This window comes from Lupinus angustifolius, chromosome LG04 (genome assembly GCF_001865875.1).
Source record: "Lupinus angustifolius cultivar Tanjil chromosome LG04, LupAngTanjil_v1.0, whole genome shotgun sequence".
Lineage (NCBI taxonomy): Eukaryota > Viridiplantae > Streptophyta > Magnoliopsida > Fabales > Fabaceae > Lupinus > Lupinus angustifolius.
In genome coordinates this window covers 18,549,107-18,576,626 of record NC_032012.1, presented here as the reverse complement: position 1 = coordinate 18,576,626, position 27,520 = coordinate 18,549,107, and the positions used below count along the sequence as shown (strand labels likewise).

Sequence of the window (27,520 nt, the reverse complement as noted above, 5' to 3'; positions counted from 1 at the left end):
GATTAAAATAGTTTCTGTTTAAAACTGTTTTTTGTGTTAATCGATTAAGACTGTGCTTATAATCGATTATCCTTTTCTCCTTAATCGATTAAATAGGGTTGATTCAGCATTAAGTGTTGATTTGCGAAAAGCGGTAATTCTAACCGCGACACCTATTCAACCCCCCCTTCTAGGTGTATTGTAACCACTGATACCTAACAATAGCATCAAACAATGCATACATATATTAAATCTCATCAATATTCTAGTCAATGCATATTCTCATTAATCAAACAATGCATATACCTGACATAAAAAAATCAAAGAAAACATATACATGACAAACAAACAATGCTTATACAAGACATACATACATTAAATCATATCAATATTCAAGTCAATATGTACTCACTTAAATCATAAAAATATCAACATGAAATTCATGCATACACAAACATTCAAACAAGGACACCCCTAAACCCCTAATTTTCTTATATTAAACATCAACCACCTCTCATGCATCATTATGCATACTCATGTCAATCAATGCATAGTCAATATCATAAATTAATCATTATAGTACAAGCATCAACATGAACTCCATGCACACATATCCCAAACAATCATATCATTATACTATTCAAACCATTACAAATTGTGCCTTCAAGGACCCCATGCTTGATGACCTTGAAGCCAATATTTCCAGGCTCTATACCTCGCTTTTAAAATTTGAGGGCCCCGTGTTTGACAACCTCAAATTATGCCTTCGAGGACCCCGTGTTTGACGACCTTGAAATCAATCTGCCCAGGCCCCATGCTTGACAACCTCAAATTGTGCCTTCGAGGACCCCGTGCTTGACAATCTCGAAGTCAATCTTCCCATGCTTCGTGCCTGGCATTTTAAAATTTGAGGGCCCCGTGCTTGATGACCTAAAATTGTGCCTTCGAGGACCTCGTGCTTGACGATCTCGAAGTCAATCTTTCCAGGCTTCGTGCTTGACCTTTTAAAAATTTGAGGGCCCCATGCTTGACGATCTCAAACTGTGCCTTCAAGGACCCCGTGTTTGACGACCTTGAAGTCAATTCTATTAGGCTATGTGCCTGACCTTTTAAAAATTTGAGGGGCCCATGCTTGACGACCTCAAATTGTTCCTTCGAGGACCTCGTTCTTCACGACCTCGAAGTCAATCCTTCCAGGCTCCGTGCCTGGCCTTTTAAAATTTGAGGGGCCTGTTCTTAACGACCTCAAATTGTGCCTTCGAGGACCTCGTACTTGACGACCTCGAAGCCAGTCTTCCCAAGCTCTTAGCCTGGCCTTTTAAAATTTGAGAGCCCCGTGCTTGACGACCTCAAATTGTGCCTTCGAGGATCCAGTGCTTGACGACCTCGAAGCCAACCTTTCCAGGCACCGTGCCTGGCCTTTTAAAAATTTGAGGGCCTCGTGCTTGACGACCTCAAATTGTGCCTTCGAGGACTCCGTGCTTGAGGACCTCGAAGCCAATCTTCCTAGGCTTTGTGCCCGACCTTTTAAAATTTGAGGGCCCCGTGCTGGACGACCTCAAATTGTGTCTTCGAGGACCCCGTGCTTGACGACCTCGAAGTCAATATTTCTATGTTTTGTGCCTGAATTTTTAAAATTTTGAGGGCCCCGTGCTTGACGACCTCGAACAAAAAGTATCGTACACTGCTCTTTATCTCACCAATAAAAACGTATTTTGAGCCTCAACAAATCAGCATTCACTTCTTTACCAATTACTTATGAGGACAACACCCCAAACTTCAGTTTAAGTAATGTCCAATAAGCAACAGGTAAAGAGAGACAACTATGAATACCCAATTTTGTCTGGCCAAAAATACATTTTTCAAAATTGTAAACAAATAAAAAGGTTTTTTCTACTTAATGACCTCACACAATATATTTCAAATTTGAGTTTCAAGAAGTGTTTTAATTAAACCCATTAGAATTTAATAGGTTTTATTTGAATTCTTTCCCAACAATTTGTTTCCAAAAATAAAATGGATTGATAAAGGGAATATGTAGTAATTCCATGATATCATAGATAAAACTTACTTTCGTTTTATTTTTAAAGGGAAATTTAAGATGGTTATTAAGTGATTTAATGATCACTTATTAGCTAATATCATTTTTTTATAAAAAAGATGCATCATGAATGAATAGCACTAATGTCGTAAAAATAAAAAGAAAGAAAATATATTATGACCCTATAAAATTAAATTTTTATAGAGGTTTAGCCCAAATCTAGTTTTTTAGAGTCAAAATTATTTTAGACTTCTCAAGAATTGTTTGGTCATGTTCTAAATAACATTTTTCGAAAGTGTCCCAAAAAACAAAAATAAATTTCAAATTTTAAAGACCATAATAGCAAGAATCATTTTTTGGTTGGATATTTGAATGTGCAAATCTCGTAATAAAAGCTGAGTGAGTAACAAATTGGCTACACATGAAATTTTATGCATTAAAGAGTGATTGAATCACATTTTAAATACCAATTATTGCCTTGATTTGTTTTGGCCATGGATTCCAATGCTACACCTTAAATGTGCTAGGTAATAATTTGGAATTAAGGGAGTGAATAGGAATTTAGCCATGTGCAAAAAATGACATTAAATAATGGTAGAAATCAGCTCTTAATTAGGAATTATTAAGAAAATCAAATGTTATCCAATGAGTTAATGGGTGACCATATTATTCGTTATTAGTTGCACATACCTTGACTATAAAAAGAGAGTCACACTCTCAAGAAAAGGGAGAAGATATGGTTGAGAAAAAACCAGAGAGAAAAAAGGAAGCCTAGTGTGAAAATGTGAGAGAGAGTTTCTTTTTATTTGCGTATAATCATGTGTGGCCGAGTGTATTTGAGTTACCGTGCAGCCTCCTCCATAGCCGCAGAATCAATCTGGCCTCGTGCTTCAGCGTTGACCAAACGTGCAAAACCAAGCCATGCGCGAAACGTCACGCGAGTTCATTGCAAGTCACCACACCTCATCACCCACGAGAAGAATGTGGGTTCCAGTGTGGCCACGCCTACGAAATCATCATGCACCCTTCTCCATCCAACGTCCCTTCTCCTGCCATGTGGACACGTCCTCTTCTCACCGTAGCGTAGCCAACCAGATTTCAACATGTCTGCCAGCTCAGGGATTTTATTCTGCTCATGTCCATACTGTATCTTCCCCCTTATAAGCTTCAATATGTACTCTTCTTTTCCATATAGCCTTCATGTGTGATAATTGTAGCAATAATTTTAGTGTAAATTACACTAACACCCCCTGAGTTTTAGTGAAATTACACAAACCACCCCTCACTTTTTTACACCTACACAAACCCCCCTAGTTTTTATACTTGCATTACACTGACCACCACTGCATGAGAAATATGTGTAATCTTTTAAACAAAAAATATGATAAATGCAATTAAGTTAAACAAAACATGATATATTGTTGAGACAAGTCCAAATAATATACAAATCAATTTATTTTTGTTATTTTTTGTTACAAAATGCATCAACAGTTCTAAAGAAATATTGTTTAAATCGCCTTTATACTTTATCGTAACGAACCAAAAATAATAAAGAGGTATTGACTTATATATTATTTGGACTTGTCTCCATAATATGTCATGTTTTGGTTAACTTAATTGCGTTTATCACATTTTTTGTTTAAAAGATTACACTTATTTCTCATGCAGGGTGGTCGGTGTAATGAAAGTATAAAAAACAGGGGGTTTTGTGTAGGTGTAAAAAAGTGAGGGGTGGTTTGTGTAATTTTACTAAAACTCAGGGGGTGTCAGTGTAATTTACTCATAATTTTATTTCAAACATCACCATATTTAATAAATAATTTCACCAATAATTTTTAAATAATTATTTTGATATTAAAAATTAACAAAAATCAATTATAGTGATAATTAATCTGTAATATCTTCTTTTATTTGGACCTTATGTAATGATAAATAAATCATATCACATGTAAATCAATATGTACATATATTATAAAAATAAATAAATTGTGAGAATTATATTATTTGCTAATTTATTTTGAAATCTCATTTACCTTATAATTACATAAAAAATAAAAATTGTTTAATACAAGACTCTAAGAAATATGTTAATCCTAATTTTAAGGTATGTTGTGGTGTTGGACGTAAGGGGTACACTTTACTTTCTTAAAATTAATAGGATTAATTATATTTCTACATCCAAATTTTTTTTTTTTAAATAAAAAAAATAGAATTTCTTAACCAAGTTTTAATATGAGATGCGGTATTGGACGTAAGGGCTATGCTTCGCTTATATCCTTTTTTCAAAATAATAATTTAAACTTTACAATTTTTAATAAATAAAATTAACCCAACCAACAAACTTTTTTCTACCCAAAGAACTACATAGTCTTGATTCCCAAAAAGGAATACGTAGGACCAAGATCACTCTTGTCAGATATAATAAGAAAATAAAGTTTTTTTTGGTAAAAATAGAATAATTACACAATTAATAATCCATGTAATATAGTAGGGTACCGTTCAAACGGGTAACTAGGGTGCTAATACCTTCCCAAGTGTGTAATCGACTTCCAAACCTAGATCTCAAAGTCCAAGGCCCAATGCAATTGGGCCAAAAGATTTTTCTACATTTTTACTGAAAAAAATGTAGTGGCGACTCTAATAAGGTCGTGAAGCCAAAAATCGGGGCGCGACAATAGGACATCAGCGAAATCTCTTCTTCTTCCAACTCAACATAATTTGTCTTCTTTTCCCAGTGAGGACACTCATATTGAAAGTGCCCCAACCTATGACATTTGAAACACTCAATAATTACACTATTTAGAGGTTGTCTTCCTCTACCTCTGCCATGTCCTCCTCTAAACACACCTCGACCCCTTCCTCTACTTGATCTGTCTTCTTGAGCCACTTTCAACACATGTTCTTCCTCTTGGTACCCCTGCATTCTTTGTTCATGAACCAACAGACTACCATGCAACTCATCAATGCTCAAAGTACTTAGATCATTTGACTCTTCTATTGAGCAAACAACATAAACGAACTTAGCCGTCAATGATATAAGTATCTTACTAACCATTGTACTCTGCTCCATTGTCTCACCATTTGACTTCATCTTGTTCACCAAAGTCAAGGTTCGTCCCAAATAGATGTCCACCTTCTCTCCTTTCATGGCAAGCAACTCAAACTCCCTTCTCAAGGCTTGAAGTTTTGCTCTTTTCACCTTCGTGGATCCTTGATACTTATGTTTCAATGAATTCCAAATTGCCTTCAATGTCCACTTATCAAGAATTGTTTCCAAAATTTCTCTATCAATTGCCTGGAATAAGAAGTTCTTAACCTTCAGATCTTTGAGTTTAGCCTCCTCCATGACCTTCCTCTATGTTTCACTTGTTGGTGTTGTCCCAATTATCGCAATAGGGATCCCTTCATCCACTAGGCTCCACATCTCCTTGCTCCTAAGGAAATTCTCCATCATCATTGACCAATAATCATAATGACCATCGACCCTCAGAATGGATGGTTAAACAAACTTTTCTGATATTGACATCTTACCTCTCTCTGTGTTTAACTCAGAATTCTTACACACTCTATCACACACACTCTATCACTTTATATCATGCCCCTTACGGAGCTCTGATACCAATTGTTATAACTCAGGAAATAAAAGATAGTAGAAAGGTAGAAAGTTTGCATGAATTGTATTGATCAACTGAGGTTTTATATATAGTCATATTCAAACAAAAAAAAAACGTAACCGACCATATTTTCAGTGTCAATAAAGTGGTCATTAAACGGTTTTATTCTCCATAAACACTAAATTAAAATGGTTATCTAACAGATCTTCTCCATTTCCATTTATCTAGAAGTGAATCATTGAGTTTAGTTAAATCTTTAACACCCAAGCCTCCATACATTTTCTGTTTGCAAACCTCTAACAAGTTGATCCATGTTATGCTTTTGCCACCTGTTCTGTTTCCCCATTGAAATTTCCTTTGAAGAGTAAATTTTTTGTTGATTACCTGCTTTGGATCCTTATATAGCGAAAAAATACAATTGGGATGTTTGATAGGATTGAGTTCATAAGAATTACCCTCCCTCCAAAAGATATATGCTTACATTTCTCATGTGTAAGCCTTCTAATCACGACTTCAACAACATTCTTCGAAGTTTTCACACTCCACGAATTTTCCCTAACCATAATTCCTAGGTAAAGCAATTGAATGTTTCATATCTTAAAGAAGAGAAATTTTGTTGCATCTTCAATGAATTATTAGCCACTTGTATTCCAATCAAAGAGCTTTTATGAGACTATAGTTCAAAGCATACAAGAATAACTTTCACGCTCCAAAGATTAAAAACATTTGGTTTACAAACCATGATTGTATCATCGACGAAATACAAATCGGACACCTCAAACTTGTAAATACCCAATTTTGACAGGAGGGTAATTTATTTATAAAATTTGTTGAGTAAATAATGATTGCAATAACTTTTTTTAAGAAGTGTGGCAACTAGGCTTTGGTTGGCACATCAGATTATAGATGAAACCCTAAATCCACCCCCTTTATAATCCTAATTTAGTAACTCACCTATCCTACAAGACATGGATGATAACGTTTTACCTTTCTTGTGAGTCTATCACACTAGGGGCAAACTAAGATCCCCCATATGTTTGTGCATCAAGCCAGGACCGTAGAAGTTGCGAGCAATTGGGGGAGGAATACGAAGTTCTCAAAAGAATCAAACAAACATGGCACAATGGTCTAGTTATTTGGTTGTCTCAAAAGATTGATTGATGGATGAGCAATTACCTTATACTGTGGCAAAAAAGTTGCAAAATTTTGTAACTTGTATTATCATGCATAAAATATATACTCTCAAATCTTCACATGTATAATTCTTTGAATACCAATAGAAGAAATTTTATTCATCTCTCCGCTACACTTTTATACGTACATGTTTTCTTAGATAAGTCTCAAGTTACGTAAATATAATGCTCGAACTTCATAATCAAATAACTTTTATGATAATCTATTTCACTAGTGGCTCAGAATTGTAAAACTCACTCAAACCTAGTCTCGGTGCATACATGAATGGAGGACAGATGTGATGTCTTTCAAGAAAGTGGGAAAGAAAGTCTGACCGGTGTCGACTTGATTAATTGTTGGCTACCAAGGAAGCACCATGGTTTCACATCAATCAAACTTTATAATGATAATTAAGTTATTCACATATGTATAACCCATAATTCATGCATCATCTCAAACATATTCGCATTACTCACACAATATTTGCATTCACACTGTCATATGCATGCATGGCTAGAGTCTTTAACACCTCATTGGTCTTTTTATCTTGTGACCTAGAGTCCCTCATCTTTGCACCCATACCCCCCATTAGTCTTATGTTGTGTCTTTGACCCCCTAGTGGTCTCATATTTGCACCAGACCCCTAGTGGTCTCGTGATGTGCATTTACCCCAGTGGTCTAATCTTTGCACCCAGACCCCCCAGTAGTATCACGGGATATCCTTTAACCTCAAGTGGTCTCATTCGTTGCAATATGAAAGCATCACACTTGTCACTCATAATCGCTTTAACCACCAAAGTCGAGCTTACACCATCCGTGTATGCTAGAGATTTCTTCACCCTGTGTTATTTCCCAGTCCAAATTTGGTCTTTTTTATCTTTACTTCTTTCTCACCATGATAACCTGAATAATCTTTGTTACTCTTGTTATCTAGTAAGAAATAAGTAAAGAGAGGCAACTGTAAACACCCAATTTTGACCAGGGGTAATTTATTTATAAAAATTACCGAGTAAATAATGATTGTAATAAATTTTTTAAGAAGTGTTGCAACTGGGCTATTGTTGGCCCATCAGATTAGAGGTGAAATCCTAAATCCACCCCCTTTATAATCCTAACTTACTAACTCACTTAAACCTAGTTTTTTTTTGAAGGAGGCATATTACTAAAAAAATTAGATTAAGAGAGGCAAATCCTATTTTTTCAAGAGGATAACAAGGAAGAAAAACACAACTCACAAGGAGGAGTCTCATACACTCTAGTACAATATTCACCTTCACTTGAAGTTGGGTTTTCCCCTCCTCCTAAGGCCAGACCCACTGGCCACCCTATGTTGTCGGCCATGAAGACGCCAATGATGGTGTCATCTTCGTGAAAGAAGCCACGACCTAGGGTGGTTCCTTTTGAGCCACTAACACTCGACATTGAGCATCCCAGGGGTTGCAAACGCAGCACAATGCAGCTCCCCCCACGTATTTCATGACTCTCAAGCTTTCATTTTCTCTTCCTTCCCCTCCAAAATCCAACTCTTAAACTAACTGAAAGGGCACTTCCCCAAATTTATCCTCTACGTTAAATTATTTATTTTAATTAACAAAGCGATTGCACCAAACAAAACTAACCTGCACTATCACAATCTACTATCATAAATACCTTGAACTTAAACGCAATAAATTTCATTATTGTCATATATTGAAAGTGTTTACTTCATCCTTCAAGTATGCAAGCATGAAAACGACTTCCGATTTTGATGAGTCCTTGAAATTCTTTTATGTGATAAGAAAAAATTGATTAACTAATGGAAAAGAATGAAAGAGTGGTGGTGAATTACCAGAAAAGAATGAAAGTGGAATATACATATTAGAAAAACTCAGTAGAGATTTAAGAATAAGGAAGTAGAAATAATAAAATAATACCTCAATTTCATGAATAGTAAAGTAAAAATAACAAGGATAAAAAATGAACTCATGGTTATTGTTGTTCCCATTCATTCTTTATCTCCACCCTTTGGTTTCCCTTCCGTGGATATGTCAAATCTGCCATCATAGTTTTAATAGTAGAGATTGTATTGTTGGTGGTGTCTCCATGTCCAATGAAGGACTTGAGAAAGAGGAAGAAGATACAATGAAAGAGAATGCAGTTTGAAATAGGACACATGAGGTAAACATGAAGTGTAATCGCCATGGAAAAATTAGAGAGAATGAGAGAAAATTGGGATTAAGATTAAATTGAAAGATAGTTTTTTGGTTATAGAGGTATAGTTAGTAGGAGGGGTAATATAGGCAATCGATAATTACACCACATGGGTAGTTAGATTATGTTTTCCCTTTATCTATCAAAATATATTACTATTTGGGTACATTTTCGGGTTAGATTTTGGAAGAGATAAAATAAATATAAGACTTTTGAAGCATTAAATACAATAGTCATATAAGTTTGAACCATTTCCTTATATTTTCCTCCAAAATCTAACTCCTAAATGAAATTAGATAAAGAAAAAAAATTGCAAAATCTTACTTTCATTGTTCCAAAGAAAACGTCAAGTCAAAATAAAAAAACCTTAACATAGAAATAAAATAGTAAAATATGTTTATGTCAATGAATACATTATAAATACAATTAAAGAATTAAGTAATAGCAATATAAAAATTTGTAGCAGAATTTATACAGGTTGAATATATACAAAAAAAAAAAAAAAATGTCTCATCGTACAAGGAGATAATTTGTCACCTTAAATTTATTTAGTATTTGACATTTGTCTTACTTTTTTTACAATATATTTTAAAATGAAAAACTTTTTGAAGAAAGAAAATGAAAACACATGTTAAATATTAAATATATTTAAGAAGATAAATTTTCTTCAAATTATTGTATGGTATTAAGAAATATTTTATTTTCTCCAACAAAAATTGAAAGAACATCCATAAGTCGCATATTAAATAAAAAAAGTTTATCTTTCCATTTTTATTCCATTTTTGGATAAAATATATATACCATACATCATTCCAGAAAAAAAGAAAAAAACTTCCGGAAGTGCTTTGCATATAGGTTCAGGAGTTCTTTTCTTTCTTCTGCAATTTTCCCTTCAAACCCTAAGCCATAGCCGCAGAACCCTTGAAACCCTGCTTTCTTCGTCGTTTAAGGTACACATCTCCGTTATTCTCACGCTGCACTGTGTTCTTATTTTCCTTTTCCTTTTTACATGAACACAAGTACTTGAAAGTTGATGCGATGATCAATTCGGTTTCTCGTTTCTAGGGTTTCAAATCCCTAGCAAAATGGAGGCAGTTAGGGTTCGATAATTTTGTGTATTATACCCTAATTACTCGCATTTCCCTTGAGTTTCAGAGTCTCTTGTGACAACTACTTGTGGGTTTTACCATTCAATGTTCTAAACTCCAAATTCAAATTGAAATATAGGCATTACTTAATACTTATTAGTTACTTGTTAATAAATTTGTTCCAAGGGTTCCTAATTGACTTTTTCGATTTTTTTGAAAAAACTTATAATTTTTTTCTTAGGTTTTGAGTAGTTAGGGACATGTCATCTTCAGACGAAGAGGATGAGGCTCAGCCACTGTCTGTGTTAAATTACTATTTTGAAGATGACAAAGATGCACCTGTATCATTTTCTGTGTTGCCTATTCAATGGAATGAGTCTGTTATTTCGGTTGGCAAGAAAAAGCAATTGTTCCTGCGTGGTGTTGCTGATGATGGGCTGAGGAAAATTTTCTTGGAAGTTGTAGCATGGAGATTTGATCTCTCCTATGTGAAGCCTGAAATATCGGTGCTACCAAAGAATAAGAAATGGATCAAACTTGAGAAGCCAAGGAAGAGCTATGAGGATACCATAAGGACTATTTTAATCACCATTCACTTCCTGGGTCATTTAAAGAGGAATCCTGACACATCTGCCAAATCTTTGTGGGACAACTTGAGTAGGAATAAGGAGTTCAGGTATTTTCCTGAGTTCATGACTTGTTTTTCTCCTAATTGTACTGGAGGTACTTTTCATGGTTTTTTTTTTAATAAAATTATTATTTGTAGCTCTTATGAAGTTATGCCTTCACACAATGATTTATTAAACCATAAGGCTTTAATGGGTGAAGCTGCCAAAAGGGATGCTGTCTTAGCCAAGTCGAAGGTTTGTTTTACTTTTGTCAAATTCAATGTGGTAATGAACTAAGGAATTATCATTTGATCCTTTTGTCCTTTTGAGATCGAGAGTTCCCTTTTGGGAACCATTGATTCAAATTATAGTTTGACATTTAGTTGTATGTTTTTACAATCAGTTAATTTAATTGCTAAATGCTTGAATGTTTTACATACCCTTTTCTTCCTAGGATAGGTGATGCTATATTAAGAAGATTTAATTAGGTGTATTTGTAAATCATCTTGGATGTTTTTGTCATATCTTTTTATAGAAATAGGCCATCTTTTGTAACATCATACACTTTGTTGAGTTCAAGTAAAGGATTTAGGATTAGTAGGTAAGGTAGTGTAACATTTTTAAGTTGATTTTAAATTTTATTGTGTCCCTGTGCCGTTAGTCAAGAGACTCTATTAAAGATTGTCTATGGGAGAGGATGAATGATTAGAAACTAAGTAAACTTGTACGATTTCCTCTTGCCATTCTCTCCACATGGATCAATCTGCTAGGTTTTGCCAGAAATCTCAGTACTGCTGGTAAATTTCTAGGTTGCATCTCCCCTTTGATCTCTCCTTCCCCAGTGCAGGTTCAGTATTTTCTGTTTCTCTCTTGCATGTGCAATGAGGGAAGGAAGAATAGCCGTTTAAATTGGTCCAACCTGTCAAAGAAAAGAAACATAGAAATCCTTAAACATTAAGAACTGTACCTTAAAAAGGTATTTCTTTATTGAAGATATGCTGATCTAATTTTGACACAAACTGGAGTTGAAATACTAAGATTTAAAAGAAGAAAATGAAGGATGCAAAACGAGTACTCGCAAAGGTGCAAAGCACTATTCCTCAAAGATTCCTTCTTTCTCTTTCCCACCTCAGCAAGGTAGAACACTCTTCTTGCCAATTCTTCGAGCATAACCTTACACATCTTGGCCCCATGTGACAACTAATCAAGTAACTGCCCCTTTGGGCTTCAATCCTCATAACAAGGCCTATCACTTCCACCTCCTCTAATTCTAGTCTTGTCCTCAAGACTGAAAGTGGGGAATTGACTTCTAATAGTGTATTCCTTCCCCCAAGTGATTTCTTTAGCAAGTTTTCGCTTCTATTGAGTCAAAAGTTGTTTGACTGTCTCCATTCTCTTAGCAACTTTTGTGGTGGCCAGAGCTGTTGCTGGTTCAAACTTCTTGGTTCCCTCGCTTCCATATCCCTTAGCTCTTTCTAAACATGGTAATTCCCTACTGCCTTCTTCAACAACAAATCATGGAACACGAGATGTATCGTAATCCCTAGCAGATTCAGGCAATTTGAGCCTATAGGCCACTACTTCAATTTTCTCCATGGTTGGAAAAGGCCCATAATACCTTGCTGTGAGTTCGGGTAAATTCGTGTTGCTGCTGATCATTGTCTATGAGGCTTTAACTTCAAAAAAACCACTGTCCCACTGAAAAATTCTTTCATTTCTCTCTGCATTAGCTTAGTTCTTCATTCGATCTTGAGCTATTTGCAATTGTTGTTTCAGTTGTCTGAGGGCCTCATCTTGATTCACCAACTCTCTTTGCACAGCTTCCACCCTTGTTTCACTAGCAAGAACTTCTAGATCACAGGAAGGGATCTTTCATAAACTATTTCAAAAGGAAGTTGCCTTGGTAGACTCATGGTTGTGGTATTGTACCAATACTCTGCCCAATTTAGCCAATGAACCCAAGTATTGGGATGATCATAAATGAAGCATCTAAAAAAATGTATCCAAACCTATTCACCACCCTCGTCTGCCCATCCGTTGGTTTGAGGATGATAGGCGATGCTCATTTTAAGATGACTACGCTCTAACTTGAACAATTCCTTTTAAAAGTTTCTAACAAAGATAGGGTCCCTGTCACTTACAATTGAAGCTGGAATTTCATGTAACTGGACTATCTCTTTACCAAATTTTCTGCCACTAATTTTTCTGTATAGGGATGTTTCAAAGGTATGAAGTGACTGTACTTTGACAGCCTACTTAGCACCACAAATATAATTTCATAACTTAGGCAATCCAGTGATGAAATCCATTGAAATTGTCTCCCATACTCTGTTCAGAATGTTCAAATAAGAGGCCTCTGGGGGAACTAGTCGAGTACTTATGCCATTGGTAGGTATCTCATTCTTCCACAAACTGTTGGATTGTGTTCTCCATCACAAGCCAGTAGACATTGGCAGCACTCTTGTATACATTCTTTAGAAACCAGAATGTTCACCTTCAGGGGTGGTGTGGAATTCACTCATCATACCAGAAACCCGGGGAGACTGATCAGAAATAACCAACCTATTGTGTAGATCACCCCATCCTTGTAAGTGAACCCCTCTTTAGCCCCATTTTATAGCTTCTTTAGCTTCTCATTGCAATGGACCTCCTATATTGCCTGTTCACTTTCAGCACATTGTGTGGTAGTAAATCATGGCACTCATTTCACCTTCCTTGTGCATCCTAGAGAGTAGAGAGCACACCAGCTTCTTTATTTTCTGGTCTAGGTTTGTAAAATATGTTATAGAATCACTTGATCTAAAATCTTAAGTGGATTTTACATATATAAAATGCTCTCTTTACTTAGATGTATCATTATCCGAAGTCTTTAGAAAATTGCACCTGTTACCATTATATATATAATGTATTAGATATGATATTCAGACCCATAGCTGTGCGACATAGCTCTTATCAAATTGACTCCTTCTAGTTCAATAATATCAAGTTTTTGAAGTGGTACACCCAAGATCAAAGTAGACGATGTGTGATGCTATTTTATAAAAATGCATACTACATAATTACATGGTGTTATACTGGTTCTGTTGCCTGTCATCCAGTTCTATGTTGTTCGTCACTTATTACATTATTATTACAAGACTTCCTCTATGTCAAACCCAACATGTGGTCTATAGAAGTCAAAATTTGATACACAGTAGTATGTTAAATGAAGGAACCATTTAACTATGGCATACTATAATATTGTTGGGTTGATTCATCTCTCCATGTATCTTGTAAATATTTGCTAAATATGTGCTCCCTCATAAAAATGTGTTTAATTATAGAATTATATATCTAATTTATTCCTTTAATGTCTTGCTTCTCATAGCTATCTTAGCTTATACACTTTTATCATATCTAACAAAAATAGAATATTTATCTTCCTATAACTAAAGATTGGGGATTCTATTATACCACAAGTAGTGTTGCCCATGGCGGCTGCCAAAATTCAGCCAGGAAGGCGTTGCGGGCAAATAGCGGATATCATCATGGCGGTTGAAAAAAATATAACATAATAGGAAAAATAAAATAATAAATACAATAACACAAAAATCAAACAATAACATAAAGTTTAATAAAAACCATTAAATATTAATGTCTCATAACTTCATAAGATCACTAAAAAGTAACATAAACAATACTAATAAGTCTTGTCAACATTCACAACTAAAAATCAAAGGAAAACACAAATATAAAATGCAAAAGATTTAATTTTCTAAACATCCTCCTCCTCCCCAACATCATCCTCCACAACTGCAAACTCAGCAACATATCCTTCAATTTCTTTTTCATTCGAGTCATTACATTCAAAAGTTGCAGCTTCTTCTTCACTTTGTTCATGGTTCATTTCTTCATCTACTCTTTCATCTATGAATGGTGGTAGTGGCAGCGGCAGTGGAGGCAGTTTTGACAGAGAGAGGCAATAGGTTAGATGCAAAAATAGAAAGGCTAGGGTTTTAATTTGTAACCATGAATGGGCCCAAAAAATACATCTTAGCCCAATTTTTTTTAAAAAAACTGTCCAGAAAGTGAAAGTTCCGCCATCGCCACCATGGCCCCGCCACCGCCATGGCGGCTTTTTTTATCAAAAGGCAGACACAGCCATATGGCGGGAATTTCCAAATGGCTAATGACGTTAGCCCAAAAAACGCCACCGCCATGGCCGCAATTGGGCAACACTGACCACAAGTAACTAGATTTAGGTATTTTGGTCAATCATACAAGACGATGAAGAAATTGATGGGAGATTTGAACATAGGATTCAAGTGGGTTGGATGAAATGAAAGAGTGCTTCAGGTGTCATTTGTGATAAAATGGTACCACTGAAGCTTAATGGGAAGTTTTATTGTACGACTATAAGACCTGGAATGTTATGAGTCTGAATGTTGGCGATAAAATATCAAGAACAAGGTATACTTCATGTAGCAAAGATGAGAATGTTGCGTTGGGTGAGTGAACACACTAGACAAGATAGGATTAGAAATGAATGCATTAGGGAGAAAGTTGGAGTAACTCCTATTGTAGAAAAGATGGTAGAATCGCGCCTTAGGTGATTTGGACATGTGAGGAGGAGATCGATAGAAGCCTCCATAAGGAGAGTAGATCAAATGGAAGGTAGTCCAATTCCTAGAGGAAGAGGTAGACCAAGAAAAAACGACAAGGGAAATGATAAAGAAAGACTTAAAGATCAATTCTTTGTAATTGAACATGATTTACATGATTTATAATAGAGTATTATGGTGTTGTTCGATTCATGTAGCCGACCCCACCTAGTGGGATAAAGGCGTTGTTGTTCTATCTTATAATTAAACATTCAACTTCTAATTTTATCAATTATGTGATTTAAACAGCTTTTGCACATGGTTCTGGAAGATAAATTTGGGTCTAAGAAACTTTCTGATGAGGTTTGTTAGATATTTATTTTTCTTTTCTTGAATGTAGTTTTTCTCTATGTATTTTCTTTCTTTGCTTCTTTTTATGCATTCATAGTAATATTTATTGTTTATAATGTGTTAAGATTGCAATCCATTGATTTCAGGAAGCTAAAGATTTGGCTCGACCTGGATTTATAATAGATGATATTGAAAATGATATGACTGATGAAATTGCGGAAGAGTCGGATGAAGAGGATGAGTTGTTTGACTCTGTTTGTGCAATTTGTGACAATGGCGGTAATCTTTTATGGTATGATTTTTTATCCTGTGGGTTGATTTAATTCGCTACTTTTGAGATGTATTTTTCTGTTGTATTTAAGTATTTGTACATACTTCCTCAAGGGCAGTGGCAGACTTTGACTATGAATTTTTTGGGAGCCACTGAGTAATAGTATAACGTGTTTTAATTAAAATTTATAATTAATAGTAAAGTTTTATCCAAGTTCCATAATATTATTATTAATACAAAATAGCAGTAGAAAAATATATATAAAAGGTGTTATAAATTCTTTGGAAGACTAAAAAGCATTGGTTGAGAAAGAAGTAAAACTCCAAACTATATCCTTTGAAATATAAATCTCCATATTCTTTGAAATATTAAATTGGGGTGGAAAATTTTGGTATGTTCTCTCAGTTGCTATGTGCTTCGATTCTTATCACCAATAAAACTTGCTTTAATACTAAAGCATGTGGAATTAGAAATGTTTCCTTTGAAAAACCCATTCCACAGTTTGGTTTGCTTAATTAGATTTTGTACAAATTCATAAATAGCCATATCTAGATCCCACTTCTAGTGGGCATCTCAAGTGTGGGAAAATATCCCACAAAGATATGCTTTATTAGATAATAATACAAATAATCATATTTACAGGCCCGTAACTAATTCGGGAAAGTAGTTTATAATGGGCCCATTTTCCCTTGTTCCTCCTTTAACTCTAAATCTGTAGTAGTTACCCTCTTGAATCACAATATTTATCACTATTAAGATTCATACATCACATTATACATATTGGTAAAAGAAAATTTTGGGGGAGCCATATCTCCTTCCCACCCTAGAGAATATCCGCCACTTTCTATGGCAAAACTACTAAATTGGTCCTCTTAAGTTAATTTTTGTTTTCGATTTGGTCCTGTAACTTTATTTTCTTTCATTTTGGTTATATCGACATGTTTTACTCCACAATTCTCAATTCTCAACTAAAATTCAAAATTTGGAATCACTGAATTCAGAATGAAAAGATCTACAAAATCCCTCTATTACTTTTATGAAACTGTATCATTTAAAAAGTTGAAATTTAAGCTTAAAAAGTAATGAAAAAAGAACTTATATGACCCATTTGAAAATAGAAATAACTTAAAGGACCGATGTGAAAACACAAACTAACTTAAAGGACATATTTGAAACAAAAAAGTCTTATTGTACCAACTTGTAAACAAAAAATAACTTGACATGTCTAGTAGTTTTGCCTTTTTTCCTTTTTTGTTGTTTATGGAAATAATTTTTTTTATTTTAAATGATAATGCAGTTGTGATGGGAAATGCATGAGGTCATTTCATGCTGTTAAGGAGGATGGTGAAGAATCTTCTTGTGAATCTCTTGGTTTTAGTAAGAAGAAAGTTGATGTATACTATTTTTTTCTCATCACATTAATATTAGTCCTTGCTTTCCTTTTTGTCGTGTAATAGTGTACAAATTTGTTTTCTGAACAATATTTTGCAGGAGATCCAGAACTTTTATTGTGAGAATTGTAAATATAATCAGCACCAGTGCTTTGCATGTGGCAAACTAGGCTGTTCGGATAAATTTTCGGGTGCTGAGGTATATCTTTGTGGATCAAAATGGGCCTGCTCTTGTTGGTTATTTCACACACACACACATATGTATATATATATATTCCCCTAGCTGAGTGAACTGTCAATTACTACTTGTTACTCTATCCCATACAATAACATTTTTAGTTATCATTTTTATTAGGAGTAGAAATAGCTTTTAGCATATTTCTCCCGGGACTCACTTTTATAGAAGGTATTGGTGATATTTGTTGTACCCTTTGGTATCTTTGAACATCAAGAAATTTCCTAGTGGCATGATCGTGTTGTGCAATTCATTATCTCAAATACTTTAGGTATTGGCTTTTGTTGGAGTTTGGTGCCATTGAGTTATGCATGGTATTAGCTGACTCGTTTTGCTTGTGTATTTAATAATATGCTGTGTGTGTTTATTTTCTTTATATCAGGTGGGCTGTACATCAAATTATTTACTTAGGATCCCTAAGCAGAGTGTGTGAATGATTTATTGCACTTGCCTGGGACACATTTTCTAACCAGTCCAAGCCTTTCCATTTTTCAAGTTACCTTACAGTGCTGACAAATTTTGCAGCAGTATAATCTGTGAAAACTGAGGTTTTGGAACTCGTACGTTGATTGTATTTCAAAGCATACAATTGACATCTTTAGTGGCATGTATCATTCTTCAATTTTAACACTTAGTTCTCCTGGCTCTAATGTCAGTTTGCTCTGGTGTTGGTTTTGTTTGATTAGTTGAGATATTGGTGGTTTTCAGAAACAGGAGGTTTTACTGGAGCTTCATTGTTTTCTATGGAATTAAAAGTTGTTTGGAATTTGTACCTCAGGTGTTCAAATGTGCTTCTGCAACATGTGGCCTCTTTTATCATCCACACTGTGTTGCAAAGTTAATACAGGATGTCGTTGAAGATGCTCCAAAGGAACTTCAGAGAAATATTGCTCAGGGGGTACCTTTTACTTGTCCTACTCACTATTGCCATGTCTGTAAAGAAATGGAAGACAAGAAGAAACGCGAGTTGCAGTTTGCTGTTTGCAGGCGTTGTCCCATGTCTTATCATCGCAAATGTTTGCCAAGGTTATTTCAGTTTTTGCCTTTGTGTTCTAGTCTGTGTAATGATTCTATTTGTTAGTGCTTGTAAGGTTGATTTTCAAGTTGCTTCTTCTTCAGAGATATCACTTTGGATGGCATAGATGATGAAGATATTATAACAAGGGCTTGGGAAGGTCTTCTGCCGAATAATCGGATTCTTATATATTGCTTGTAAGTATTTATAAGGATTTGTGTTTCCAATTTTACCTTGTTAACCTCATGTAATGTAATTTATGTCTTTTCCCATTCCTTGGACCAGAGAACATGAGATTGATGATGATCTTGAGACACCATTAAGAGATCATATAAAATTTCCTGTGTTTAAAGCTACTGTTGGAGAAATTAATAATGAGAAGACAAAGCCTGCTACCAAACAGAGAGTTATGTTGAAAAAGAACAATGTAGACTTAGATAATTCTTTTGGCAGAAGAACTGCTGATAAAGTTTCAAAACTGCCTCGAAAAATGTCATCTGAGAAAGAAGGTATCATGAAGTATGAAAAGATTTCTGCATCCAACATCCCAAGGAAACCAAAAATAAATGAAGCATCAAAAAGGTGGTCGAATGAAAGTAAGAGGTCAATCTCAAAAGGAACTGAAAGGCCTGTCTGTGATGAAAAAATGCCTTCATTGGGTGAGAAATTATATGGTGCTTTCTTTCAGAAGGATTCTGAGCAAATAAATTCTGGCAATGTTAAGATTGCTAATGCGGCTAAGAAAAAGACTTGTGCAGCACCTGCTTTAGATGCGGATTCAGAGCGGAGGTGAATCTGTCTTGTCTAACTTTTGAATTGCTTATTTGTCATCTGCTGGTGTTGTTAAATATTTTATTTCTTTTGTTTTGGTCTTTCTTTTTTTATTGAGCATATTATGATAAAACACTGCTGGATGCTTGTTTGAACCTTAGAGGGTGAGCTTTGCGCAACGGTAAGGTTTCTGCTTAGTGACCATGAGGTCACAGGTCAAAATCCTGGAAACAACCTCTGTACTTGTTTGAATCTTTAAGTTAAGTAGTTATTTATGATGATATTGCTAAGATGTTTTCATCTAGTGTAGATTGATGGCTTTGTTTAAAGATGCTACGTCAACAATTACTTTGGAGAATGTTGTAAAAGACCATAAGTTTTCTTCTACCCATACTTCCTCGTTGAGAAGTGTTGTGGAGAAGACTATTACAGTAGGGAGGCTGGAAGGGTCAGTTGAGGTACATGATTTTATATATATATATATATATTTATTTATTTATTGCTTGAAGTTGTCACATTCTGGATTTTGTTATAAGTTTATGTGTTCTGTGTTGTATGTATACAGGCTGTTCGAACAGCTCTAAAGATGCTAGAAAATGGGCGCAGCATTCGGGATGCAGAAGCTGTTTGTGGCCCTGATGTTCTTAACCAGATATTTAAGTGGAAGGTGCTTGGCTTTTTGTTAAATAAATTTTTCTGGAGATTTGACGGAGTATCAGCACAATTTCCATTCCCCATTTTTCTTTCTTTACATGTTTTATGCTATGTCTTGCTACATATCCAATTATCTATTTCTAAACTTAGTGTCTCATGTGGTTTTCATTTATAATACACAATAGATGCAATTTAAACATGCAGAAATGATTCTATTCAGTTATTCAGTTCAGTTGTCATAACTGTAGAGTGAATTTTCTGTAGGACAAACTGAAAGTATATCTTGCGCCAGTTCTATATGGTAATCGGTACACCTCGTATGGTCGCCACTTTACACAAGTGGAAAAGCTGGAAGGGGTATTTATTCTCACTCGACTTTTTTTGCTCATTATTTTAATAATTTTATTGAATTCCTGTACTCATGATATTCTCTCTTATTGTATATTATTTTTCCTATTTACACCCTTGGGTATTGCTTGGTTCTGATTTGTGAAGATCTAAAGTCCAGCTTTAATATCCTTATTTTTCATGAGTAATATTGATCTAGGACAACCCTTGAATATGTAGTATAGATTTCTAGGTGAAGCAAATGTCATGAATAGTAGAAATAGTTAGACTGATGTTGTGAAGGAAAATAGTTTAATTAATAGATGAATAGAAGTTTTGATGCTTTTGGCTTTGATTATGTGGTAATCTTGCTTAACAAAGAAGCTTCTTGATAAGAACCTTGGGAGAACCACACCATAAAAGCTAGCTGTTGTAATTGGAGAGTCCTAGGCCTTGTAGACCCCACACTAGAATCCCATGCTTCTAATGTGGGACTCAAGTCCCATACCTAGCAATTTTATCCAAACATTTCTTTAATGGTTTCTACAATTTGAGTTCAATCATGACTTATACCTAATACTGGCTACTTGTCATTCTTTGTTTGGTTTAATGGTTTCAATGATGGAAATATGATCAACAATTGACTAATTGAGTAAGTCCTCTGATTAGGGGGATAGAGGTATGTAGAACAAATGTTTCAATCCCACCTAAAAATTATCGTTAAGAAACATCACTTTACAATTTAGTATTACTGTAGTAGATCGTAAAATTTAGCATTGCTGTCAACATAGTTCTCAAGTATTATCTTTATAATTTAGTATTCAGTTTGTGGAGATTTAACGCTTTTGAACTGTAGATGGAGTATTAGCATTACTATCTCCTGAAATTCATACCATGTGACACAGGAAGGTCAGAATTACTGTATTATATTGGGGTTGGGAGAGATCCTGCTTTTGACAACATGTTACCATGTTATAGAATCCCCCGATCTCAAGATCCGAGAAGTGTTTCTCTCCCTTGCATGTATTGTTTTACCTGTATATGCTTATTTAACTTATGATGATCTATAAAAGTTACATATAAATGAAAGAGGTTAGAAAGATGTTACTTGACCTCATTAGGCTGAAGTCAGGTAATTGTCATATGTTCAGTTATTGCGATTGAACATTAGTTCAAAATGGCGTGTATGATGTAAGGTTTCAAGCTTTATTGTAACAGCACTAATAGTTATAGAAGTTCTGAATTTCATACTGTGTTGTGCTCAATTTGCTATAAAACCCAAAATAAGTATCTAAGGTTGTTGAAACTAGTTTTTACCTTACACATTATGCATGTGTGCTGCCCGCGTTACCCAATAGGAATGCCCATATGAAATGGGCAAACGGCCTGGGAAATGTGGGCTAATTGATTAAAAATGCATGCCTGACCTGCATAAAAATGTGGGTCATGTGGGTGAGCCCAAGGGCAATGCCCAAATTGCCATTACTTTACATCAATCAACTATTAAAGAATGGTTTTTACATTTGCAGATTGTGGATAAACTCCATTGGTATGTTCAGAATGGTGATACTGTAAGCACCGATATTGTTGTGGTATTTTTTTATTGATTGTCTTCATTTGCACATGTAGTTGTGTACTAGTTTATATTCACCTGAAGTGTAGTGTGAATAATCCTGAAAAAGATTTTGCATATTTGAATTTGTTGTGTGATATTTTCTCAATCTTTGGAACATATCTGAAATCAAGGTGTTTTAGATTTGAAGGTCTTTTGGCATATTAATAAATTTTCTGGCAATAGTTGGTATGATCCAATTGCTGCTGGTTTTCGACAATTCTTTGTTTGCATGGATTGACTTTTGTCTCTGGTTTAAAAAATATAGGAAATATCTTTTTGAAATTTCCATGTTGATTTCTTGATTATCTGGAATGTTATGGGAAGATACTTGAAGTCTTTGTTTTGGATTTCTATTTTTGCCAATTAATAAGTCTGCCCGAATTTTCTTCACGTCCACTTCTGTGCTACAAAGATGAGAGTTTCCTTGTGAAATTATTATATCATTGTTATCTAGCTTCTAATTTGTAATGTTGAATACCTGACCCTGGATAGTTACTTATGGTCAGATCGTGGACTTCTGTTGTGGTGCTAATGATTTTAGCATCCTTATGAAGAAAAGGCTGGAAGAGACTGGGAAGAGTTGCTTGTACAGGAACTATGATTTACTTCCAACAAAGGTGAATAAGTTCTTATCACTCTAATTCATGATATTCAATTTGTTGCTCGGTTGTTCCCTGCACTGTGCTTGTTGTTTTCAAATATACAGATTTGTTTGTATTTAATTGTTACAAGTTTTAGTGTGCTTGCTGTTACATGCATTGTTGCTGATATCTTTGACAAGTTAGCCAAGGCTTATATGCCTCCAGTTCACCTGTCGTAATATTTCAGTATATCAGTGACGTCTTCTCACTTATCTGTTTTTATTCTGCGGCCCCTTTCTGTTAGAAGACCCATAATCCTTGAATAACTAATGATTTGGTATCATGTGACTACTGCGCTTATGTGTTGAATAACTAGGTTTGGTATCATGTGACTACCATGCTTATGTGTGTTCACAGTTGTCACACATGCTTGCATTTTCAGAGTGATTGGACGGGTAGCCTACTGCATGTAAACTTGGAAAATCAGTTATGCCTAGGAAGAAATTGATGTTCGTCCGCACCATGCTTGTGTCTTTTAAGTGTTGCTTTAAAGAGTGTACCCTTCTTTAGAAAAATCATTGTTCATTTTGCATTGGGTGTAAAACATAGCTATTGGTAACTACACCTCATATGTTTTAGAATTTAATAGAAGAGAGAAAGAGGCAATAAAGTGAAACAAAATCCATTTTAACTTGTAAGTTCAGTAGAGAGAGATTGAGAGAATAAGAGAGAAGTTAGATCTGGAATAGTAACTGCCATTAACTAAAAAACTAAGGTATAATTTTGTACACGTACACATCTTTAATGTTGTATGTATGCAGGCATGGTATATATCTTGTACACACATGTGCATGATGGATGGGTGGAGATAGACCTTCAATTTTGAAGATACTGTGTTCAAGATTGCTTTTGTCTGCCACATTTTTTATCATGACTGCCATTCATTATTGTCTCCACTTGAAATGAATGATTTTATTAGATGGCTTGAGAAAGGTTCTCACAAGAGTACAGAGAGAAGAATTTATCTTCTAAACAAAGACAAGAATTTAGGGATTTAGAATATTTACAATGAATACTTTCATTAGGAAACAAATTAAAGAACGATACAGTATCAATTACAATATAAATTATAGTATGAATCATAACAATATTAGTCATCATAATCAACACTCCCCTTCAAGGTGGAGCATATATGTCATATGAATCTGACTTGTCATAGATGTACGTTATCCTAGGCCGTGCTAGGACTTAGTGAAGACATCAGCTAGTTGATCCTTGAAACTCAAGAAGTTTTGGTGATGCTTGATAGGATATTTTCTTTGATGAATGATTGTCAACTTCTGTGTTTAGTTCTCATGAAAAAAATGGACTTGTAGAGAGATGCAAGGCCGGTGGGTCATTACAAACAAATTCCATAGGACTTATCTCACAAAATTGTTACTCTGGAAACAAGTATTTCAGCCAGAAGTGCTGTGAGCCATGTCGTGATATTTGGTCTCTGAAGTTGATATTTGCAATGATAATTTGCCTTTCATGATCTTATGCCCAATCAGCATCCTTCCATCCAACCATGTTAGTGTGACCCTTGTCCATGTAAATCGCCCCTTTCAGTTTAATTTCTGTATAGCAGTTTGATGAGGTTCTATTTCACTCCGATTTTGAAACAGAACCTCATCAAATTGTTTGGGGGATCAACTGTTCGGTAAAATGAGTTGTAGCTTTTTAGGTAGCTTGTAGCTTTTTGACTCCGACAATAAAGCTACTAGAGCCATTTGTTGAACAAAGATTGAAGGGAGCTTGTAGTAGCTTTCCAAAAACCATAATAATTCATTGGTCGATTTTATCCTTTGAAATCTTATCAAATTACATTAATTACCACACTAAAGTACTTGTTAATCCTTCATCTCCCCATTATTGTTAAGCTTATGTTAAACTTGCATATAGCTAATTATTATTTTTATATTAAGAGGTGGAGTAGATAAAATGTAGTATCATGAATTCATGAACATGCGACATATAAATAATACTTAGTTGGAGTTTACTGAAAAGAAACATTAAAATACATAATAAATATTGTCTATATCTCAATTACTCTAATTAATTATTATTTGATTAATAAATAACCAAAATAATAATAAGCTAGTTTTGCTGAACATGCCTTAAATGATGTTTGGCAATAATTATTCGGCTACATAAAATATCTCAGTAGAGTACATTGTGAAGTGAAAAGGATTAAGATGATTCATTTTACATTGTTCTTTGGACAGCTCATGATTTGTGAGCATAGTTTGTATGTAGGATTAAGTTAATTTTGTGAATGAAGATCGTGGCAGACTATATAGTGAAGGACTGAAGGCTAAATAAAGTCATTATGTTGTTATTTTTCTTTACTGTTTACCTGGATGTTTTTTGTTTTGCTTCCAGAATGATTTTAATTTTGAGATGAGAGATTGGACGACTGTCCAGCCAAAGGAGTTGCCTAAAGGGTCACAATTGGTAAGAGTTGGTTACTTGCATTGTTGAGATGGGCATATATATTAGCAAGGCCAATTTACTTTTTTGTTATTTTTGGTGTCTGTTTCTGTAATAGATCATGGGCCTCAATCCCCCTTTTGGGCTTAAAGCAGCTTTGGCTAACAAGTTTATAGATAAGGCACTCGAGTTTAAACCGAAGCTCCTGATTCTGATAGTACCAGCAGAGACAGAGAGGTAGTTTCCTTTTTTTAGATGGACGGGAGAGTTAAATTATATTTCCTTCCACAAGGCTGCCAAGGCCACCTTGGAAATTTTGTTCCCTTTTTATTTTCTTTCTTTCACGTTTGTTTCTTTTATAGGCTAGATAAAAAGCGGTCACCTTATAATCTTGTGTGGGAGGATAACAGGTTTCTATCAGGCAAGGTAAAGAATAATTTTTTGTAATATATATTTATCGTGTGAAGTTATGTTTTCATTCATGAATGGTCTTTAATGTTCTGACTTCTATCTTCCCTCTTTCCTGTTCCTATCATGTTTTATCTCCAGTCATTCTACCTGCCTGGATCTGTCGACACTAATGACAAACAAATGGAGCAATGGAATGTAAGGCCACCCCCACTCTCCCTTTGGAGCCGTCCTGACTGGACTGATGCACACAAGGCCATAGCTCAAAAGCATGGTCACCTGTTGAGCCAGCGTGAAGCATTAAAAATGGAAAGCCTTAGTAATGAAAGGTTACCTGCCAGTCGTGCAATGGATGATGTTGATAATCTCTCACTGGGTAATGATCTCAAGAGTAAAAAAGATCAAGCATCTATGAATGAAGGCCAAAAAGGAAGCTTGTCTCTTGGAAATGTTGGCCGACAGAGTCAAGAGAGACAGGAATGTAGGATGAGCAAGGCTGAGAGTACCTCACGGAAGAGGAAACAAACCGAGGAAAGAGATGGAAGAGGACCAGGTGTGACCTTACCAGCCAGAAGGCAGGTTGTAAATCAAATGCCTGAGGAAGTACCTAACAGTCCATCCAATCCAATTAATGGGAGATCCTCAGCTGAAGGTTTTCAGCCCAAATCTGTTATGTCACTTTCATATTTTGAGGTTTGTGATCATGGTCATGGGCATTTGGGGCCCATTTCTAGCTCAGATATGGAGTTTGGAGCAGCCTATGGTGAAACCCATAATTGGCCAAGTGTTGCCAATCCCCTTTCTGGTATAGAGGAACACCATGGCAGCCTCCGAGGAGACAGCACTGATAGCCGTGGATATAGGGACGGCGGGGGGCAGTACCTGAGTGAATTAGAGACAAGGCAATGGACTCCTCACGGTGGGCATGAGGATCATCCTCATTCTATGTCAGCTATGAGGAATAATTATTTATCTGGTCATGGTGCTGCTTATGGCCACATGAGACCTATTTATGGGGGATTTGATTCAGTGTCTGACTCTTACATGATGAATGCACCAGCTATGCAGAGATATGCACCACGCTTGGATGAATTAAACCATGCCAGGATGGATTCTTTGGGGTCTGGACCTCCTATAGTTGGTAGAAATGGTACTTTCGCAGGCAGTGTGCCCCAACCTGGATTTCGAAGTGGGACTTTTGCACCAGGTCCCAACCATGCATATTCACGCCAGAATTCGGCAGGTTGGTTCAATGAGTAACTAGAATGTCCATCCTTTAGGTTTACTTTTTTGTTTTCGCATTAAGATGCTACTTGCTGCAAATAGTTGTTATTAAGATGGGAGCCCTCTTACAATCTTCAGAAGTCTTAGCTTGCTATGCTATACTTGGATTTGTTCCGTTCCCATTAAGCATTTTTCTCTTGGGGGTTTCTACGACCTTTATAATATTTGTATATGTAGGTCTCCGTAGTCGACCTGTTTGGTGTATGTGTATAAAAAAACTAAACCAACTTTCTTGAAGATCGTGTACTAACCGTCTATGAAATAGTCAATGTGGACCGTGTTCTACCTCCGTTCCATGTGGCATGCATCTGTCAAATACCAAAGCCATTCTCGAGGAATATTATAGATGCTTCATTTTAACCAATAAATTAAATAAAATCTTACCGAACATAAGCATACTAGTTTAACCAAATGCTTAAGTAAACTACAACCAAAGTAAAACTCCAAAAATATAATTTAACAATACCCAAGTGTTTATCAAAATATTAATATCCCAACTTGCATCTTTCATGTGCCGTGTTGAAAAAAGTGTATTGCTTTGGTAACAAGCAATTCATCCATGTAATGTAATGTAGGGGTGAGCGTGGGATGGGTTGGGACGGGTTAAGCATGTTCCTCATCTCCTAAATATTGATCGAGTCAATTTTTGAACCTGAACCTGTCCTAATTAGGATGAGACGAATTCAAAATAAGACGGGTCAAGATAGGGATGATCCAAAATAAGACGAGTCGAGATAGAGACGGATCCGAGTTGAAAAAGGACAAAATGATAAACGTAATTTTTTTTCTCAAATCTTTAAGTATGCACAACCAAAATTATAAAATCTGTATATAAACTGAACTAAAAATATTAATTAGAACAACAATCTTTT

General features: G+C 35.3%; 1 protein-coding gene across 2 annotated transcripts; it reads left to right on the top strand.

Moving 5' to 3' along the window:
- On the top strand, nucleotides 9,829–26,937 carry LOC109346084 (protein ENHANCED DOWNY MILDEW 2-like). Of its 2 annotated transcripts, XM_019585453.1 has the most exons (19): nucleotides 9,829–9,947; nucleotides 10,327–10,761; nucleotides 10,852–10,948; nucleotides 15,583–15,636; nucleotides 15,771–15,916; nucleotides 17,193–17,289; nucleotides 17,387–17,485; nucleotides 18,300–18,547; nucleotides 18,641–18,733; nucleotides 18,822–19,325; nucleotides 19,618–19,765; nucleotides 19,873–19,974; nucleotides 20,226–20,318; nucleotides 21,818–21,859; nucleotides 22,410–22,520; nucleotides 24,909–24,980; nucleotides 25,075–25,193; nucleotides 25,319–25,382; nucleotides 25,506–26,937. In XM_019585453.1, the coding sequence occupies exons 2-19, from the start codon at nucleotides 10,346–10,348 to the stop codon at nucleotides 26,622–26,624; spliced, it is 3,624 nt and encodes a 1,207-aa protein (XP_019440998.1). In that variant the 5' UTR covers nucleotides 9,829–9,947; nucleotides 10,327–10,345; the 3' UTR covers nucleotides 26,625–26,937. The 2 variants fall into 2 exon arrangements, with proteins under 2 accessions (XP_019440998.1, XP_019440999.1); XM_019585454.1 differs by lacking the exon at nucleotides 21,818–21,859.